This window comes from Eleginops maclovinus, chromosome 14, assembly GCF_036324505.1.
Source record: "Eleginops maclovinus isolate JMC-PN-2008 ecotype Puerto Natales chromosome 14, JC_Emac_rtc_rv5, whole genome shotgun sequence".
Taxonomy (NCBI): domain Eukaryota; kingdom Metazoa; phylum Chordata; class Actinopteri; order Perciformes; family Eleginopidae; genus Eleginops; species Eleginops maclovinus.
Window position 1 is genome coordinate 12670824 of NC_086362.1, and position 21626 is coordinate 12692449.

Here is a 21626-nt window from a genome sequence, read left to right on the forward strand (position 1 = left end):
TGGATATGTAAAAAACAAAATAGGAACAGGTATATATCTGTTTGTGTTAGCAAAACAATTTCACCACCAGGTGGGCCTACATGTCAAGTAAAGGTGTCCATCCTATCATATGATCCTCCTATAAAATGAAGAGGTCAAGTTACATGAAAATATTTATATTAGTTTTGTCTAAACTCTTCTAGTTGATGATGGCTTAAGTGTCGAGAAGGAAACTCCATTTTTGATTTACTTTCATATAACTTAAGATCAATTAATGCCACTCATATTTATAGTAGTCGGTCACAGGGAATATAGTGTTTCAGTGCACTGTGCATTGTTATATAATGTCCTTCCATAAGCCATGTTTAACACAGGTGCGCCATCTCTATGCCGCGTGTCAGTGTAATGGGTGAAATCAGAATCAGCCACATGTAAGACAATGCATTATTTGTTGGTAATTTATAACGAATATGTTACCCATCTTTGCTGAACTTGTTATTGTTTTCTGGTCGACCTTACAGAGCGACACAAGTATACAGATACATATTATGCAAACGATAATACAAAAACTGAAAAAAAAGAAAAGGATTTTACAAAAATGGGTTCTTCTGTTACACACATTTGAGCATAACTATTCATAATCTATACGTTCAACAGAAAATGTCATCTTTTTAAACCAAGTTGACATTGAGTCCTCTCGTAATCCTCTTCCAACATATTAAGTTTGTGATGGAAACTTCTGGAGCGATGGAGACGAAATTCAGAGAGACACGGGAGAGCGGGAACTTTGATGGCAAACACTGAAGGTTTATTATGAAGCTAACGGCCGGAGAACTGACAAGACATTTGGTGCAGCCACAGCGGTTGCCCGACAAATACTGAAGAACTGTTCTACAGTCCGATGTTTGAACCAGTTCAGAGTGTATGATCAACATTCCTCATCAGAGAGACCAGACAAATATGGAGCCTGAATCTAACTAGAGCTGTTGTCCATAGAAAATAATATATGCCAGGGAACCTACGTTCCAGATAAGAAGGGCTTCTAGACATCCCTGAACAATAAACTATCTGATGTCAGCTTGTACTGGGTCAGAAACTTTCAACAACAAAGCACCCAAACTGCCCTTCCTTAAGGGAGATTACAGCAACCCCAAGGCCGAAAAACTATGCCATGGGAATAGAGACAGAGGAAGGAGAAAATGATGAGCTGTGTCAAAGGTTAACTACCTAAGCCAAAAATTCCCCAAAAAGGTGTTCATATTTACAATCATATTTTACATGTATGATCATGGTATCATCAGATCAGCAGTTATTTTAATAGCCTCTAGTGTTGATCCTTTAGCATTGTTAACAGAAGTGAATGACAGCTCTGAGATCAGTAGGTCAAGGAGGGAAGATATCTATTGTTCGATAAATATAGCATGTGGGGGTTTCCATCGTGTTATGAGAATTAATTTGGCTGCGGTTAAACCAGCCAAAAGCACCATTTCTGATGCTTTAACTTATTGAGAGAGGCATCACCGTTCAGCAATACAATGTTGGGGAGACATGGTATCTGAACTCCAATAATCTCAGATCACTTGTTTACAGAACGCTCTAACTGCAGTACATTCATAAATAATGTGTACATACAAAAGACATGGGGCTTGGGACCATCCTCAGCTGCCATCACTTCCTGGTTGACAGGTAATATGTGTGTATGATATTGTAGTGTATTAAATGTTCTTTATCTTTGCTTATTGTTGAAAAAAACAACTCCACATGCTGTGTCCTCAGAAAGGCTGGTAAATTGCGGATTCATTGAGCAGCTTCTGTTCATTCAGCAGCGCGAGCACTGCAGCTAATTGGTTCGATCAGAAAGGGGAGGGGGAGAGGAGGGGAGGTTGGGGGGGGGGGGGGGGGGGGACAGCAGTGCAATCTTATGAATGAAACCCAGTCTGGTGACGTCAATGGGGATCGCTTGACGCATGAAACACGTGGGCAGGGAGGACCGAGCTATAAGAGCCGAGCAGCCGCTGTCCGTGGTGCTGGAACCAGACGACCCGAACAGCAGAATCTCGGGAGACGAGGTGACCGAGCCTCAGCGACAACACTGACCACATTTAGCCACTTTTGCGCAAAAAACACCCACCTCTCACAGAACAGCGTGTTCAGTGCATGAAAGCGGGACTTCCAGAACTGTGACGTGACAAGCAGGGAAGCTGGAATCCCCCCGCCGATCCCACTGACTGCAAGTGAGTCCAAACTTATATTTGCATTACTTTAGCTTCTGAAAAGGGAAATCTAATGCTTTGGATGTCTTATTATTGATAACGAGAATATTTTTGAAAATGTTTAACAACTCCATAGGTCTGTTTTTTTCAGCTGTGCACAGTGCAACACTTAACATGTTTCCAAGAATGTTGCAAAAAATGGATTAAAGTCTCTGGTAATAAATAAAAATGATGATGAAACACCTTTAGAAATATGTATGTCAACCTATATTTTTATATTTTATAATTATATGTAAAAATGGATACATTTTTAAAAAACATTTTATAATTCATAGTTTATGGATATTTATTTTACTTAAGATGAATTGCACCCTTCGTATATTTCTTTGTTTATGGTCAACACAGAAGTGGCTGTTGTCTTCATCATGTTCTTTCTCCTCCCAATCATCATCATCATCACCATCATCATCATCATCATCATCATCATCATCATCATCATCATCATCATCATCATCATCATCATCATCACCATCATCACAATTATCGTCATCTCCAGCCATTAAACATGACTTGCCGTGCCAAAAATAACCCAGTTGAAAAACAAGTGCTTTAAGGTGGTGACGCTGAAAATCTATAATAAAATACATTAAAATAAAAACAGAGACACAATGACATTCTTGTGTCGTGTCTAAAATGTCTGCACCTCTGACGTCCGTGCTGTTGGGGGTCTGGAGGTTACAGTTGGTGTGTGGGCTGTGGGGGGGTGCTGCTGTTGACAGAAGTCTGGAGGTGGCTTTATATGCTGGCAGATTTTCCTTTCTGATTGCCTCTCAGAAGCGGATTAGGAATCTTTGTTATGTGACCTGTTTAGGCCAGATCTCTGAACCTTCTGTAGTGAAATAATAAGGCAGATGCAGCAGAGTTGATCTGGTTCCTGGGGGATGAGATAAGATCATTTGCTGCGTGTTTGCACATCACGCATCACACAGCCACCTCCACTGCAGAACATGCGCCACCCAATCATCTCATTGGCACTTCAAAGGTTTCACTGAAAAAAAAACACAACGACATTAAAGCTGTTCTTTTTTTACATTTTTTTTTTTTACATTTTCATCTTAAATTGTTTCTAAAATTCTTGTTTTTATAAAAATTGGTCTAAATAAAATACTTCCCAGGCCTTCAGCCGATATTTCTGCAGCGTCCTTAAACTGCAGCAGACACAGTGGCTTGGTGCCATGCATGAATAAGAACAGGTTATTGTGGCGATGTAAGCGACCTGCAGCCAAACAGTGATATTTCGGACCTATTTGTGCACTTATCCTAAAGTCGGGGGTTGACAAGTATGTAGGCGTGTTGCCAATTGAAAAGAAGGAACGGTAACATACGTCACCTGTTGCCCCCCTCCCCACCCGCTCCCGTATGTTTTGTCCCCCCCTCCATTCAATAAGGCAGTTCAGTCGATCTCTGCATTGTCTGAATTCTGGAATTTAATTTCTTTTCATGCGTGAAATATGACCTACTGTATACTGTATGCAGAGGTGGAAAGTAACTATACATGTACTCAAGTAATATTTCAGAATCAGAATCCCTTTATTTATCCCTTTACCCTTTACATCGTATTTTCATTTAATTCTACTCCGCTACATTTAAGAGGCAAATATTGTACTTTTTAATCCAAACATTTATTTAAAACTCACAGTTTCAGTACACATGATAGGCTGATATGGTATATTGCAGTACTGTGGTGCAAGTATATTGTGTCCACATTCACAAACTACAACACTAAAATGATGATGTTTAAAAAAACAATGTAATAAAATACTGCGAAATCCATTTTACAAGTACTTGTTGTACTTTAGGTACATTTTGATGCTAATACTTAAGTAACATTTTAAAATCAGGAATTTCACTTGTAGTGGAGTATTTTAAGACCATAGTATTTCTACTTTTACTTAAATCAATTGGAGTACTTCTTCCAACTTTGACTATATGATCTTTTTTTTTCTTTAAGTTTATGAAAAAAGGAAAACAATCTGGTAATTTATGAATCATTTATATTGTAGGTCTTCATTTTTATATTACGAAGCACATATTAGAATAAATTCCCCAACTTATGTAATTATATTCTAACCTTAGCATATTCCAGATATAAAAAAGTGTCCGCCTTTGTGATTTGGCGCTAAAGGGGAAAAATCCAGACCTATTGAAACTGATCACTGTATTTTTTTTTCTCCTCCAGGCAGTTTTGACCCCCCTTTGCTGCTCACAGTGGACCCGGTTCTGACTGACCATGATTGGGTACCACAAAGCCTCAAGTGCCCTTACCCTCCTAGTCCTCCTGACAGGGGCTTCCCTCCCCCGGCTGTCCACCCCCAGCCCGATCAACATCCCCAGAGATGTCGTTAAGCCACACGGAGATCCTCCTCCTGTAAGGGAAGAGGAGAGGCGATCGATACAGAAAGAAGAGGCAGAGGAAGAAGAAGATGAGCTCTTTAAAGATGTGGATCCCAAAACACTAGCGGCGGTTTTACTGGAGGCACTAAATCGCTCACAAGCGGAGAAAAGAAGGGAGGGAGGGGAGCGCGATGGGATGAGAGAAGACATAAATGCTGATATGGGTGAAGTTAATAATGAAGACGAAGCGAGCAGAGAAGTGAGAACGATGGAGGGATCAGACAGAGACAGAGATGGACGGAAAGAGTTAGAGCTTCTGATGGCAGCGCAAGGAAAGGAGCGGGAAAAACAGGAAGAAGAGGAGAGGAAGAAAGCTCAGGAGGAAGAGGAAAGGATGACGGAAAAAGTGACGAGTCGTACTACAAGTCAAACAATCCAGGTGCAAACGGAGAAGCCCGCCAGTCGAGATGGAACAGGGGACAACAGTCAGGGTTCTGCCCCCCAGAACCCAGAACAAGAGAGCAATGAGGAGGAGCAGCTCAGCCCCGAGGAGCTGAAGAACCTGGAGACCATGATGAAGGAGTTTCCACGTTTGAACGCGGCTACTAAAAGGGAAGGAGATTCAGAGCAAACCCAGAGAGAAAGCAGAGGTTACAGCAGCTACAACGACGTCATCCAAAAAGGCAACGACCTCGCCATCTCCAAGAAGAAACTGAAATGGCAGGAAGAGACGCAGAAAGGCTTGAACATCCCAACATTCAGGGGAGGCAACTTCATGGATGACTTTGAGGACAATAACGCTGGCAGTAATGCAGCACAGTCCAAGCCTCCGTCAGATCAGGAGGCCATGGAAGAAGATGAACCGGAGGAGGAGGAGGAGGAGGAAGACGAGGAGGTGCTGAGTCCTGAGGAGGAAGAGGCTCGAGCTAAGGCGGAGCAAGAGGAGATGAGAAGGCAGGCGGCCGAGGCCCAGAAAGCCAAGATGGAGGAGGAGAAGTTGGCGGATATCGCCTCGGACATGCTGCTGCGCTACATGGTCAAACAGAACAACGGGAACAAGAAGTACACCTCGTCTCTGTCCAACGCCGCCGAGGACAAGAGGTCCAACGAGGAGCAGGAAGTGACCGAGGAAGACGATATCGATCCCCAAACTATAGACAAGCTGATCGAGATCTCCAACAAACTCCACCTCCCCGCCGACGACGTAGTGGATATCATCAGCGACGTGGAGAAGAAGAAGAAGAAAGACGTGTCGCCTGAGATGCCTCCTCGATGGCAACGACCTCCGACTCCGCTGTCTTCGTCCTACTCATCAATCAACGGCTATACAATACCACAGATTCCCGATCAATACCCGGTTTCCAAGCAACCCTCTCCAGCTGTCAATCTCCTAAAAAACTGGTTACAGGAAAAAACGCAAACAAAATCGCAGGATCTCTGGAGCAAACCTGGAAAGCCTCTTCTAGCCAATCCCAACCGTTGGCCCAAACCTCAGAAGTCGTACAAACAGGATCTTTGGCTCCAATCGCCCGAGCCGGTTTGGACTGGTTACCCTTCGTACCCCTACAAATACCCTTCCTATTACCAGAGGAAGCAGTACTCAGAGTACTACCCTTTCTATTTCCCTACTGCCCCCAGACCCAAACCCCGTTACTATGTCACCAAACCTGCCCTCAACCCCAACAACTACCTGAGTAACTCCGTGGACGACACCTACTCTTTCCCTCCCAGACGCCGTTACCATAGCTGGGTCCAACCTCGGCTGAGGAGCCCCCCCGTAGGCCCCCAGCAGAGGCCCTTCTACAGCAGCTATCGCTTTCAGCCCTATCCCAAACCACGTTCCCCTCCCAGAATGCGCATGATCGCTCCCCAACAGAAGTTCTATTACTCACCAGCGGCACCTGCAGTGGTGAGAAATGAAGATTTTTACGTTGCTGGAAAGAAGCCAGACAGCAGTAACCGTGACGATCTAGAGAAATACATAGAGCAGATTCTCATGAAGAGACCGATGCTAGACTGAAAGGGCTGGGAAAAGAGCGGGAATAGGAGAAAAGAGAGAAAATGTATCTCTATGATTTAGTTTTGCTGGTTTTGTTTTACATATGTCTCTTTCTCCTTTTTTAAATGGTTGTTGGCATTCAGGAGGACTTTTTACAGAGGTAGTCTGAATAAAATGTACCTTTTGTAGGAAAATGAAGGGAAAGATACACATCTGCATTCCTCTGTGAAGGAGGGGAAATGGGATGAAGGCGTCCTGTTGGAAAGCATGACTCATGCTAGAACTCTTCATCCAAACTCCCGGCATGACAACATTCTCCATATGGACATTTTACAATGCCAACAAAGGAGGACGCTTAGATATGTTGTTACATGTACCTTTTAAAAATATATTTTCACAGTCAAAGAGTCGGAAACAACAAAGGCAGTGGTGGATGCTGGGAAATGTTTGATGGCTGTTGGAATTTACTGTCTTAACTGAGATTTTTGTGTATTTTTCTCAGGCAGGGACATTTTTAAAATGATTTATCAATACAGTATATTTCCGACTCTACACTAAATGGCCAAAACTATGTGGACGGCAAACATTTCGGTCATGTGTAATCAGACACAAGAGCATTATGAAGTTCCAATATCAACACCAACTTTCGGCTTCTACTTTCCACGTCTATAAGTATGGGATAAAAGAAAATCAAGTAGTCGGAGACGCCAATATCTGTTGACCTTGTAGATGAACCGCGACAAGTGGTGGCCTAGCGATTGACTGCTCATATGTCCTCCAACAAAACAGTCACTATTTCACAATTTCCTTTCATTGGACCGAAGGAGCCCAAACCTGGATAAACAGGTGTCTGTATACTTTTGGCCATGTAATGTATCAACTGATGCACCTGTCGTCTCTTAGAGATGACATTAAATCATCATAACCTTGAAATGACCTGCTGCTGAAGCCATTCACTATCTCGTTGTTTTTAAAATGAATACATTTAATGCAAATGTATTCATTTTGTGTTATTTGTATAAAATTGCAGCAAGACATTTCTGCAGAACAGCACCTTCTCTATATGTATACTCACACAGAGCTCTTTATAATGAAATATACCGCACCAAAAGCATATTTCATACACAGGGCTGCAGAAGCCACCCTACCATCACTATAATGGCTTGGATGACTCATACTTTTGCATAACTTCAATTACCTTGTTGCTATGGTGCCAAAGCCTGGCCAAACTCTATATGGCATTTTTTGATGCCTTCAGAGGAGAATACAGTGGTGAAGGCATACTGCTCTTTTTACTTAACACATGCATTTAAAAGGATAAGGCTGGTGTTATTCCTTTATTAATCTATATCACCAAATGTGTTCAATATTTTCTTACTCCCCTACCCTGTTTGTATGTTTGTAGCACTCAGTTTACATTTGTGATATAGAGAAACTTTATCGTTATCCTTTAAAGATACCATCTATGGCTTTGCTATAGCGCCCCAAAGTTCCCTTCAGCTCAATGACTCATTTTACTAATCAACATTTTGTTATTGACCATTATCAACTTAAAGAGTGTTTTATTGGTCTTGTTGTCTACATGTTGCACAACCATCAATCATACATTTTTAGGTAGGAAGTTCTTGGGCTGATATTTGCTGCCTTACATGTCACTGTGACATTCTTAACATTATGCTTCGTTTCCCTCTTTTGTACCATTTGATATTGTCAATGAGATCAAGGATGTCACCTATTTTGTAATGGAAACTGGTGGGATGATGGAATTGGAGTTTATTGATCATTTTTAAAACATGATGAAGGATCTGTTCTTGGATTGGCGTTGTAAAATATATTTTTAGCGTGCAACAAAAGGGATTGGATTGCTGACATTTCCTTTCTTGACTTACTGATAATCAGTAATCAATAAACACTCCTCCTGGTATATCTGTTTTTCAAATGCGTCACTGGGAACAATAGCACATGTTGCGCTTTGGTTTGTCCGTATTGTTGACCTTTGAAGCCATCTGTTGCTAAGTGATGAGCAACATCATTGTTGCCAAGCCAAAACAGATAAATGGCATCGACAATCTCATACTGAAAAAAACGTCAACACCAGGCCATTAGTCAAAAAGAGTTGAGATGGAGGTAAAAACCAAGCCTTTTTGTAATTTCTAACAAGTTGTTTTTTTACGAGATTAGGAAAGGAGTTACATAAAGATGAGGAAAAGGGGCTGAAATATGAAGCGACAGACCAGAGGTGAGGGTACAGTGTCTGCACGTTTATGTATACTTGCATCTAAAAACTGCTTCTTTGAAGACGTACAAGCATCAATTAAAAAAGTATAAAAAAATCAAAGATGACAGAAACAATGACGTCAGTGTACCTCAAAATGAGTCCTGTGTGCGGCGAGTGTTGTCCGTGATCTTTCTAGATGTACCTTGTCGTAACCATCGTAATCAACATGCATTTGCTGGATGTAAATATGCGCATGTCAATGACTACTTTTGCTACACGTAAAGAAACAATAAAGTGAACTATTTTTAATACAAAACGATTCATTGTCAACAATTATTGGAATAATGGGTGGATTGATTGATGGATGGATTTGGAATTGAAAGTTAAAATGTAAATTTAGGAAATCTCCATATTTTTTTTTTTATATGTCATGGTTTCTCTGATATTTTTTCTGCTCTGAACGAAAGTGATCAGAGCAGAAAAAATGAGAGCAAAGTAGTCTGGAAATACTTTCTACAGAAAAATGGTCCCTATGAAAACTGTTGATGGTGTGTGAGGGTGTACTTTCCAGAGTAAAAGGGACCAAACATGAGCTGCAGTTGAGCGGTCTTGAATGCAACATCACTTGTTGATATAATGTGATGGCCAGTCAAATGTCTAGTTTAGATTTTGAGTAGGATTTTGAATAAGTCAAAAGTAAACAGCAATTGTAATCTAATGCTTTCAGGAAACTACATCATCTTCATGATACATAAATCACATCTAGGGTTAAGAATGATAATCCCCTGTGTAGTCCTTAGGGGCCGATTATAGCACAGTAATTAAAGGTGGGAGGGAGCAGAAGACAGGATTTAGCTTGCTTTGATACGTCGTGCTGCTCAGGGGTGGGGGGGTGTTCAGCAGGGTGATTAGATGTTGGAGCAGCCACCAGGGGATGGTAATTGTGGGATGCAGGGATGTGCTTACACCCACGCAGACCAATAACCACAAATGCATGGCTGTCAAGGTTTGAGAAACACTCAGTATTGAAAGTCAAGGACTTCCATGGGCTGTCAATTGAGCTCCAGTAATTCAATCTCAGCACAGACAACATGAAGGGATGCATGCATTTACTTAGGTGGTTTGTGTGAGTGGCAGAGATGCACAGAAGTATGATAAATAATGCACACATGATCAGTATTAATGCTGAGACATATTTAGGCTGCACTGCAATGCATATAACAATAAAGGTAAAACAATAAAGAGAAGAGAAAAAGAAGGTGGAGAAACATGGAAGACAGAGGGGGTGCCAGATGACAGGGCGAGGAAAAAGTAACACAGGGCTGGGCAGAGGCAGGGGGGAGGGAGTGAGGGATGAGATAAGGGAGGAGTGGAATGGTTGATGGTTGCAGCTCTGCCAATGGAGAGGTGCAGTGATTCATGATGTCACGTGATGAAGACTGGGTGACTCATCCACCAACATCATCATGCAGCCACTGCAGAGCACACACACACACACACACACACACACACACACACACACACACACACACACACACACACACACACACACACACACACACACACACACACACACACACACACACACACACACACACACACAGTGCACACATTAGACATATGTATGCATGCATGTACACAAAACAATAAGATGATCAAACATATTCATGTGCATTTTCAAAATGCATCAGCACGCTCATTAAAATCTGCTGGCATCAATTAACAAGTATGCTTACATGGCCTTAAAAATACATGATTCTCTCTCTCCCACACTCCCCCCCCCCCCCACACACACATTAGACATACACAATAAATAATAATCACACACACACACGCACTAATTTTAGTTGGTTGTCATGTTATGGGATTTGGGGAAGTTTGCACATTAGAGTTTACATTATCAAGCTATTTCAGACCAATTTGCGAGTTATTTTCGGAATAACAACAAACTACAACCTGTACCCCCCCCCACCCCTTCCTATAGTGGAAACCTTTTTTAGCTCTCGGAAGGCACATTCAGTGTATCTATCCATAACAATACAATTTTGTATAACTTCTCAGCAGTAAACACTCGTTTTGACGTCATGATGCAATCAATTGAAACCAATGGTAGTGAGGCTGAGCGGTCAAAAGCGCTGGCCATCAAAGAAGGGGAAGAAGGGGGCAGGAAAAAATGAGGGGAAAAGGCGAAAGAAAAGAAAAAAAGTGTCTTCCTTAAAACAATTTCCACTTGATTGATATATTAAAAGCTATCTGGGCACACATAGGAAACTTTGTAATGTTTTTTTTATTTTATGGACACGCCACAGACAGGATTCGAACTCGTGAACTGTGGAACTACTTAAGTCTCTTCATGTTGACTCAATACAATGTATTTTATTTATATGTCATTTTTATTATCGAAAACATATATGTATGGCATGATTCCTTTTTACATCTCACACTTTCCTGAATGCCAACTACTGGGTAGAGGGTGTTTCCATAGCTGACCCTCATTCTGAAGCTTCAGCTCATGAATATCAGTGACCACAATCTATAATTTAATTATAACTGAAAAATCCTCCTTAAATGATGATTATTTGCCTCTGGTACATAGCATGTTGTTTCTTTTTCTCAAATGTCAATACGTTGTATGCTGCCGGTTGTAGAATGCAATTTCATCTTATTTTTCATTTGTTTTATCTATTTTTCTATATAGTATATATTCAAAAGTGTTTATTACCCTTCTCTGTTTCCATAAATGTGGCCTTCTATCACAGTTTTATGATTATTTTAAATATTATCGCTTGTTAAAAAGCACTTTGTTTTGGATTTCATTTGTGAAAAGTGCTATAAATAATAGTATATTAATAAAACCCTATGATACGTTACTCAAGTGTATCTAAGTATAAATGTCATGTTTTTGTACTTAACTCTTTTCATTATATGCATTTATTTTAGTCTACTACACTACATGCTAGAGGCAAATATTAGAAATGTTACTGCACTTATAAACACAGTACTTTTACTTGTAATGTAGCATTCTTTGTCTGGTATTAGTCCTTTCACTTAGGTAGGGGATCTGATTACTGCTTTCCAGAGGGAATGTCAATACAGAATGTTAATACTATACAAATGTTGTAAATCATCACCACTATTAACGTGCTATTGTACACAAACTGTCATTAAAACACTTACTTCTACATCTGCTGTACACCAGTTTTATTTGTTCAGAGAGAAACATTTTTTAAATACTTTTTGAAACATTCAATTAAAACACACCACAAAATAAAATAAACACAACAAAGACTTAAAATAGAAATAATTGTATAAATACTGACATTAATATTCACAGCAAACTAAGACTAAATTATTACAAATTACAATACAACCATACGTTTCAATTATGAACTATATTACTATTTACAAAACAACGTATTATACACAAGGATTAACTATTCACAAAACCATTATTATTTACAAGTATTGAACATTTAAAAATACATGTTAAAAAACAACCATTTTAATAACCACTCTTAATAACTTTGATAGCTATGCACGCTTACGATGTGTGGGTCAGATAACAGAGCGTTTGTAATGTTATTAGCTGAATTAATCTGTATGATATCACGACACAACAGTTCAAATGAGGTGTATACTAATAGTTATATCATAAACAACACTTCATACAGACTCACTATGTTCAAGACGACTTTTAAACTGTGATAGCGTCTGTTGTTTTCGGAAAAGCTAAAACATCGCCTTCTATGCTGAAACATTTCTCCACCGTGATAGGTCATAGTATTGGACGAATTTTGGAGCCACAAACGTAATTGGCCAAAGAATGTAGGAGCTCGCACTGTCATTGGCCAACAAAAGCCGGAGCTCGCAATCTCATTGGCCAATGTTCTCAACATTTCAAAAGATTAGACTTTATGACGTCATGATACAAGAACATTAAGTCAATTGGTAGCGTGGCCGAGCGGTCTAAGGCGCTGGATTAAGGCTCCAGTCTCTTCGGGGGCGTGGGTTCGAATCCCACCGCTGCCAGTATTTTTTCCTAATATGTATTTAAAAAATATCTATTTACGTTTCTTTTGCCAAAAGTACAACTCGTCATACCCCAAATGTAGTGCCTGTCCAATTTCATTATAGATCCCATTAGTAAGCCAGTGTGGTTTCTCAAAGTTGCAGTTTGTTGGATTTCCTGTAGTACATTTTTAATAACCGTAATTTATATGACGAATCTTGTTAGAAAATGTACACCGCCTATAAAGGAAGCAATACAACATACTGTATTATTAAATAGAAGATACATATTACATTACAATCCCTGTGAGTAAAAGTCAGGGCGAATTGTTCCCACAACGAATTGAGGAACCCGGAAACAGTTAGTCTCCTTGCTTTCAAAATAAAACGAGAAAGGATTTTGACAGTTCACTTTTATTTGAACATGTTGAATGTTGATTAGAGGTTATTTCTAGTGAAGCATTTGCATTTAAAAAGTGCAATTCTATATGTACTTTTCTTTTCTCTGTCTTGAACGAAAGTTTAATAATTTTAACTGCAAACTTGTTTGTCAATCTATGTAAATAAAAGGTCACAATCCAGGAAAAAACGACTTAAAAATTACAAGGGGCATTTCAATTTGAAGATGTTGTTGCAACACGTTTTAAATAAATTAGGTTAAGGGATCTTTAAAACATTGCGGATGACGCTTTTACTGTGAAAATATTGCTCCGGAAACGACCATCCCACGTTTCGTTGTCGTTACAGCCAAACGCAGGCGGGTTGTGAGAAAAGATGGTTAAGGCAAGTGTTTCAGGTAAAATAAAGGGTTTTAACCAGTTAGAAACGGTAATAACTCATCCAGTTTACGAGAAGAACTAGTCAGATATTTTTTCTGTCAGTTCAGGTTGTACCCGTGATATAATTTGAGATGAAGCCTCCTCCGCGTAAACGGACTAAACGCACCCCGAGTTTTGAACCATCACCGGCTCCACGGAAAGTGTCTGGTCAGTGGCAGCTGGCCGAGCGGAGGAAGCTCCTGAAAGCCCTGAAAGACCTCGCCAAGACCAACAGCCTCAACGAAGACATTGACTGTGAATTCCTGAGAAAATATGTGCCAACCCGGTCCATCTCAGAGGTACAATGAGAATCAAATAAAAACCGTCCATAATCCAAGACTCAAGGTTTTAAGGTTGTATTGGTAATATGCACAGCCATGATCGAGGCTAGCCCCTTTTAGGGGTGCTTCAGCACCCCTAAATTGAAGCTCAGCACCCCTAAAACGTGCAGTAAAAAATGTTGTTATTCTAAAAATGTTGTTCGTCTTTGACAAGCTTAAATAATATCCAAAACATACTCCGTTTACCAGTTAGCTCCGTTAGCGCCGTTAGCTGCGTTAGTGCCGTTAGCTGCGTTAGCTCCGTTAGCGCGGCTACAGTCGAACATGAGCGGTCTGTTTATTAAACGAAAAGAGCAGCGCTACAAATAACCAGCGTACCTATGTACTGCGTATGTGTGTCTCTGTTGTTAAAGTTCAGCATTACTTTCGAGACTCATTTTAACAATCGGAAGTCATGTAAACATGATGTCACTCGCGTCTTTTTCCGGTCAGTCGTCATGGAAACATGACGCTCTCAGGTCTGTCAGTGTGCAGCGTTTGGACCAGAGAGAAAACAAACGTGTGTACAATAGGGATGTGCATTTCTGGGAAAAATACTATTCTTGTTCGCTGACAAGTATTCGGATATTATTCGATAGTCAATTCTTCTTCCAAAACAAATACTTTTTTGTCAAATACAGGGATTTCCACTTGTATATTTATTATTAAAAGAGAAAGGACCATATGACCCCAAGTCTCACGGCAGATAGGCCTACTATAATAATCCCTGTCGATATGTGTATGTGTATGTGTGGCCTGCCAGTGAACAATGGATATACGCCAGTTCTCCAAAAGAAAAAAGACAGATTCAGGTGAGAGATAGGGACAGTCCATAATGACCTCTGTCTTGTTTTTTTCTGAAAAGTGTTAAGCTGAAGTAACAGATAATATAAACCAGCTATCTGTATGTTGCATGAAATTAGTGCCAAGGGAAAGGGAGAAACATGGAGATGGAGAAGGAGAAAGGGAGGGCATGCAGGAAGAACCAGGTGAGAAAACAACAACAATAAATTGACATATAGTGAATAGTGGCAAGCAAAACAGTAACCACTCATACTCCTATACTAACGTATTGGCATTAAGTAGCCTATATTGCGTTTACTTTTTGTAACACATTATTTTACACCACATCTTTTCATATTAAAGGAGGAGGAGATGAACAGGGAGAGTCCCAAGGGGATGAGAGGGAAAGAAAAGAAGAGACAGAGCAACATACTAGATCTGTTCAGATTTAGGGGCCAAGGATACCGGTCCTAAACAGTTAAAGCTTTCTCAATACCCTCATACTCAGTTTGGCACACAAAAAAGAGCCTTTCAAAAACAGTGGTTCAAAATATATAAATATATATATGTGTGTGTGTGTACTATAAACAGATATGTATGGCAGATGTGTATAATATATATATAGACTCATTTCACTCCAGGGTGGTAGCAGGCCACCCCAAATAGTCAGTCAGAGCACATTCTGATGTACAGTTTTCAAAATAAAAGACCGTATGAGCTATCGTCCCTCTGTTTTTAGATAACAATAAATAAAAAACTTTCCATAATCAAAGACTCATAAATGAATCCCTTCCATTGTTTCAGATCAACACTATGGTGGAACTTCTGAAGAGCCAGGTGATCTCCTTCGCAAGCCAAGAACTGAAGAAGAAGACACGGCAGGAGAAGGACAGGAAGCCCATCGAGGTGTGGACACAAATGGCCTCTCTGGTGGCTGGAACCAACGAAAACCCCATTATTGATACTTTCTCTCAGGTACGGCAGACTATATATATATATATATATATATATATATACACAAACAATTATTACATAAACAAATATTATATTGCACTCTATTGCTTGGCCCTCTTCTCTTCACCATCTATATTCTCCCCCTCGGTCATATCATCCGCCAACATGGTCTCAGTTTTCATTCCTATGCCGACGACACCCAACTCCATATCAGCACCCACCCATCGACTCAGATCCCTCTGCTGTCACTACTCAACTGCCTCCGCGACGTTAAAACCTGTATGTCTACTAACCTCCTCAAACTCAACAGCAACAATACCGAGCTCATGGTTCTGGCCCCCAAAAGTACTACTCCGCAAGGTTGGAGATCCCCTCCTAATTATTGATGGATGCACTATCCACCCTTCCCCTGAAGCCCACAACCTGGGTGTTATTCTCCAGATCCGGTCCATTACAAAATCTGCCTTCTTCCATCCCAAAACAGATCAAGACTACGGCCCTCACTCCCCGACCCGGCAGCAGAAACACTTATTTAATTAGCAAAGTAAATTAAATGGAAACAAAACAAATGCTTAAATAAAAGACTATAGGAATTCAAAATAAACAAATGCTTACATTAAGGTTTCAGAAAAACTCAACTATGATACAGAAATATTAAGATAGAGATTTAGTACAACTGATAAATTGTGTTCAGGAATAATCAAAAATAAGAAAAAAACAACATTGTAAAAAATAGACTTTAAATCAGAAATAAAAGTCAAAGATGGACTTAATGTGAAGTTACTTTATTTCAATAAATCAAATTAAAAATAAAATAGAAGGGTACAAAAAGTAAACAAATGCTAAGTCATTACATAATAATTTAACACAGGTGCAGCAGAATGAAGAATCTTACATTCTCCTTTGTATCAATTCTATGTATTTAAAAGCAAGGCCAAAAATACTCAAATGAAAGCACATTAAACTAAAGTCCAGTTCCATATACAAAGGACAGTGAATAAAAAAGACTAAACCAATTGAAATGAAAAAAAGAAAAACAACATGGCCAGAAATCTTTGAAGAAGAGAAAATAGTTTTATATATATTAGGAGGGATAGAGGGACGTGACGAGTCAAAGCTGTCTTTTCCTGCTCACGTCTAAATTCTGAATATTGTGTTTCTCACCATCGTCCTCTCCCTCTGTTCCTCAGATCCTGATGGTGTGCTCCACAGAGCCTAAAACCCTGAAGTTCTGCGACCCCCCCAAGGTCAACGGCCCCCCCCCAGTCCAGAACAGGCATATAGGACGCACCGCTCCTCTGAAACCAATTCCCCGTCTGCCACTCAAAGGTACAGACCTCCAGTTTCTGGATGAAGTCAAATGAACTTACACTGGACGGACAACAAATACTGATATCATAACAGCAAAACACCACACTAACAAGTAATTGTAAGACAAACAATACACATAACAATATGCAGCTTTAGGTATTTAAGAATGCAAGACTACTTTAAAGTTAATTTCAAAAGGTTTATTGTACGTGAAAGCAGTTGGGCAGCCATTGGTGCATTCATGAAGGATATCTTAGGGTTAGTTGTTGCTGAATTGTGTATTGGTTGATCAAGTAATTGAAATTAGCAAAAAAATTGCATTCATTTTTCTTAAGAACTGTCAGATTGTTCATAATGTTTTCGAAAAATATAGTTCAGTAAATGTGGACATTTTCAGAATGTACTTTTGTGCACTGAAACAAAGGAAACATTTGGAGTTGAGGTTATTTATACTGTAGATTAGTATGCTGTGATTTCAGTGGTCCGGTCCCAGATCAAATTTGGCCCTATGTGGCCCCTGAAGTAAAATGAGTTTGACGCCCCTGAACTACATGGTTATTACTTAATTTCCTTCATGTTGCTGTGATGATGGGACATATTACAGCTTTTCTCATGTTAAGATTTTCCCCCCTTAATTGAGAATTTCCGCACCAACACAGTCCGTCCAATCAGAGCACTGAAGAATCCAGCAGCAGCCACGAGCCCGGGTGGAAGACTCGCAGCAGCATCCCATCAACTGCTCTCTACTGCAGCTGGAGCCTCACCTGCCACCCCCCCCACCTCTCAGTCTGCGGTCTGTCAACTTTTTAGTTGTGTTTTATTTTCCATTTTGAGATGTATATGTTTTATGTTGGTTTAGTGTCTACTGTTTTCATTTTTATCCACAATGCCGTGTTTGAACATGCCGCTGTAAGGAGAAACTTTTCCAATTTTGGGATTAATAAAGTGTATTGTCTTTATTAATCACCCAGCAGCCCTCAGAGCAACACCCCACCACCACCTCTTCATCAGAGTCCACCTCAGCCAGTCCTCACACATCTCCCACCAGCCGAACCCCAGCCCCCAGTCCTGCATCATCCTCCGGTGCCTCCTCCCCGCACCCCCTCTCCACCCCCGCTAGGAAATGTAACACCGTGTTTGGGACCACCAGCAAATTGGCCTGCAAACAAATTAACACAAAGGAGAGCGCGGTGGACTTTGAGAGGATATATGGCTACCTGAGTGTCATCAACACGCCCGGCAAGCCCTGTCATCTCACCGCAATGGGTGAGTCCAAAATCCACTGATTGGTGTCTTCTAAAATACGGCAGACATATCGACCAATCTTCTCAAGTCTGCTGGAAACAATGTTAGTGGAGCCTTTAGCAGCTCTTTGATTTATGCTGAAAATATCGAACAGATAGAACTGTTAAGATAGCGGTAAGACAAAAAACTCATTTCGTTTTGGCCCCACAAATAAACACATGATCAGTGGTGGCCCTCATGAGTCTCGTGTGGTGAAGGAATCAGAATGCATGTAACAACTGTAAAATATAAACCATTTGATTGTGCAAACTTTGAATACCTTAACAACAATCAACAAAATCACTGTTTGAAAATGTAAACAAATCCTCCTTCCATGTGCGCATTTAAAGACTTCCTTTAAGATTGACCTTCAAACTTATAAAAAAATAAAGAGCAAATTCACCTTGCTTGAAGCCAAGTTACACTACACAGAAAATATTCAAGTATTTAAACAAATAAAACTAGTGCAACCTGGCTGACACTGCACTGTTATCCCTCCATATAGAGACTTAAACACACGTTCGACACATTTAACACTCAAAATTGGCACCCCAGCATGCATTTCAGCGGTGCGGCAGTGAAAGGAGCCCCCTCGAGCGCCGTTCTCCACTTTTTCAACGGTATTGGGTATGAAACGGTACATCACCCAGCACTGTGTTAATATATTTATGTAGTCAGAATCGGTTTTATCAACAGGTAGGTTTGCACATGCAGGGATTTTGCTTTGGTATAAATGGTGTGTAATAGATACAGAAAGAAGTATACGTAGCAAAAAATGTTACTATTATAAAAGCTATTTTAAAAAACTAGATTAAGACTATTATGTATCGATCCTCCTTCTCATTTTGATCGATGGGGAGCCGGAAGTTGGCGTCAGAACATTTTTGGTCAGTTGTTGGCTATTTTTGATTATGTTGTGGTTTTTCTTTCTTTTTAAGTTGTAAACTTATCTCATATTAAGACATACAAGCACCTACAGTTTTCTGACCACATTACTAAGTGCATTATTCTGTAGAATAGATCACATTATTGGGCACAATGTTTTACGTATTTTTGCACATTATTTTGACGCTGTTTTTTGGACGACAGCCTGATCACAATAGGGATATCTATGTTTTCAAGTGGAATAAAATGCATCTCTGTGCATGCTTTTTTTTTATATATAATTTGTCGGACACCATCACGGAACCTCATGCAGATTCAGAAAAATAACCCAAGATGAGCCACTTCAAATGCTTTCTTTCCTAAAATGGAATTTCTTTAGGATGATTTGTGTTACAAAAGTCATTCTGACATCTACAATACAATCACACACACACAGCAGCCCAGAACAATAATGGATTGATCTGTTTTAAAGATCAATCCATCATGATCTGGCCTCAGAAACGGTTCCTGTATTTGCAAGTGTTTCTGTGGTTCTTGGGAGCACCACATTTCCCCAGCCCAGCATCACATGGTCTAATGTCAGATTGTTTTGTCCTCAGAGAGTGCTATAGTGTTGGACCTGTTGATGTCTCTGCCAGAGGAGCTTCTCCTGCTGGACTGCAACAAACTGAAGAAACATCTGCTCCAGGTACAACGCGCTGCAAACAGGTGTTGTTTAGGAGTGTTGTTGGCCCTAAATTGGGCTTTAGAGGTCAGGGCACCCTCATATTTTAAAGTATTAGTCATTACCTGCATGAAATATTAAGTTGTAGGCAATATTAGGGTAAACTCTAACTTTGAGAAATACGTTTTCTCTGTCCTCCATGTTTTGATGGAGAAGCAGCAGCTGATTGGATTGTAACAAGATATTTAGAACTGGTTTGCACTCTTTTTGTAAGTTCACCTTTTCTGCAGGCTCAGGGAGTGACCTACAGAATATAGTGGGGTGATGTTAAGTAAGTGACTTCCAAGGGAAAACGGTCGAATTAAACAAAGAACAAAGCAGCCCTCAGTGCATTCAGTGCATGCATAAAGGATGACACATGGCGGTATTCATCCTGGCGTAATAAACGTATACTGAAACAATAACTTTGGGTGTATGACGGCACATAAAAACACATAAAATCTGAGGAAAACAAGCATTTCCGGATGTACACAAGTCATTTATTCATAAACCTTTATTAATGGTGAACTTCTTAGCCATTTCTTTTTACTGGAAGGCATTTAAATCAGGCTGTAAAAAATGTAGTATAAAAAACCCATAACGACAACATGTTGTTGGAAGTGTGATGTGTTGCCAGTCCTTTTACATAATTTAAAATCCTTGCAGCCTCACACTGATGGCAAGGACTGGGCCCGGAAATAAGTAATATTGACACACAAATGGCAGAATATTGGACCTACCTGATTAGGCTTAAAACTAAATTAAAGATGGTACAGTAACCCTGTACAGCCCTGGTGCGTTCCAAACTTCCAAAGGTATTGGTCAAGCTAAGTCTTAAACTTGTAATCTTTAAAAGTCTGATTGAATAGAAGTCTATGAGATAATTACATTAGTTCACACATGATTTAATCCACATGAGATTCCTGACTAGTTTATGGTCTGTATATCTAGTAACTAGTGTCCTTTAATATGACATGAGGTTAATTTAGTAAAATAAAATATCCAACCACCCTCCTCTTCAGGTGCACCGATTCCTCTCATCCACCCCTGACTCAAAGATGGCAAGAGACATGTTGAAAGAGCTGAAGGAGGGACTCTGTGTTCAGACCGAGGGTGGAGACGGTCCCCAGAACAAACGACCAGCAGAACGACGCTGGGTCAGCTGACAGCACTGATGTCCCGAGCAGTGGAGAAAAGAGACTGCAGCCGGAGGAAGCTGAGAGCCAATCATCAGGGAGCAAAAACGCAACCGGCCAATCAGGGGAGTTGGATTTAACGGGACTCTGTCCACCCCTCAACCCATTTATGGTGCCTCTGAAACTCTTACAGCGCAAATAGATAGGAGATCAAAATGTGTTTTTTTGATACTTGTGATTTATTGTTTATTATTGAAATGTTGACTACTGTGTTTTAGGCACAGTTCAGCTGCTTTTGTTAAGACAACAATAAATACTGACGCACCAACAACTTTGGCTGATTTTCTTTTGAAACTATAGGGCTGAAACTGAAAATGTTTCACTGAACTGATTGATCTCCGGATGATGTTCCTTTATTAATGTTTAAAATATAAGAAAAAATGATCACAATTTTCTCAAGCACAATTTCAGTGTAGTTGTGTGTCCCATGCACTGACCCTAGTTATTTTACCATTAGAAGAGTTTTTAGAGGAATGTATGTTAATTGGCTAATCTATTTATTCACAATTCTTTCTTATCTCCTAAAATTCACGTTTGTATTGGTCAAAATACACTCACAAA

The 21626-nt window shown here is 40.1% G+C and overlaps 2 protein-coding genes and 1 non-coding gene across 4 annotated transcripts; all 3 read left to right on the plus strand.

Moving 5' to 3' along the window:
- The first annotated feature begins 2014 nt into the window (after positions 1-2014).
- Positions 2015-9092, plus strand: vgf (VGF nerve growth factor inducible). The gene is made up of 2 exons (XM_063900362.1): positions 2015-2213; positions 4432-9092. The coding sequence occupies exon 2, from the start codon at positions 4483-4485 to the stop codon at positions 6604-6606; it is 2124 nt and encodes a 707-aa protein (XP_063756432.1). The 5' UTR covers positions 2015-2213; positions 4432-4482; the 3' UTR covers positions 6607-9092.
- Positions 9093-12750: 3658 nt separating this feature from the next.
- trnal-aag (transfer RNA leucine (anticodon AAG)) lies at positions 12751-12832 on the plus strand. Its single transcript has one exon. It is a non-coding gene; the product is annotated as a tRNA-Leu (tRNA).
- Positions 12833-13527: 695 nt separating this feature from the next.
- On the plus strand, positions 13528-21336 carry snapc2 (small nuclear RNA activating complex, polypeptide 2). Of its 2 annotated transcripts, none has more exons than XM_063900234.1 (7): positions 13528-13928; positions 15537-15707; positions 16877-17015; positions 17657-17790; positions 17969-18263; positions 19766-19854; positions 20892-21336. In XM_063900234.1, the coding sequence occupies exons 1-7, from the start codon at positions 13722-13724 to the stop codon at positions 21033-21035; spliced, it is 1179 nt and encodes a 392-aa protein (XP_063756304.1). In that variant the 5' UTR covers positions 13528-13721; the 3' UTR covers positions 21036-21336. The 2 variants fall into 2 exon arrangements, with proteins under 2 accessions (XP_063756304.1, XP_063756305.1); XM_063900235.1 differs by having other exon boundaries at positions 17972-18263.
- The last annotated feature ends 290 nt before the right edge of the window (positions 21337-21626 follow it).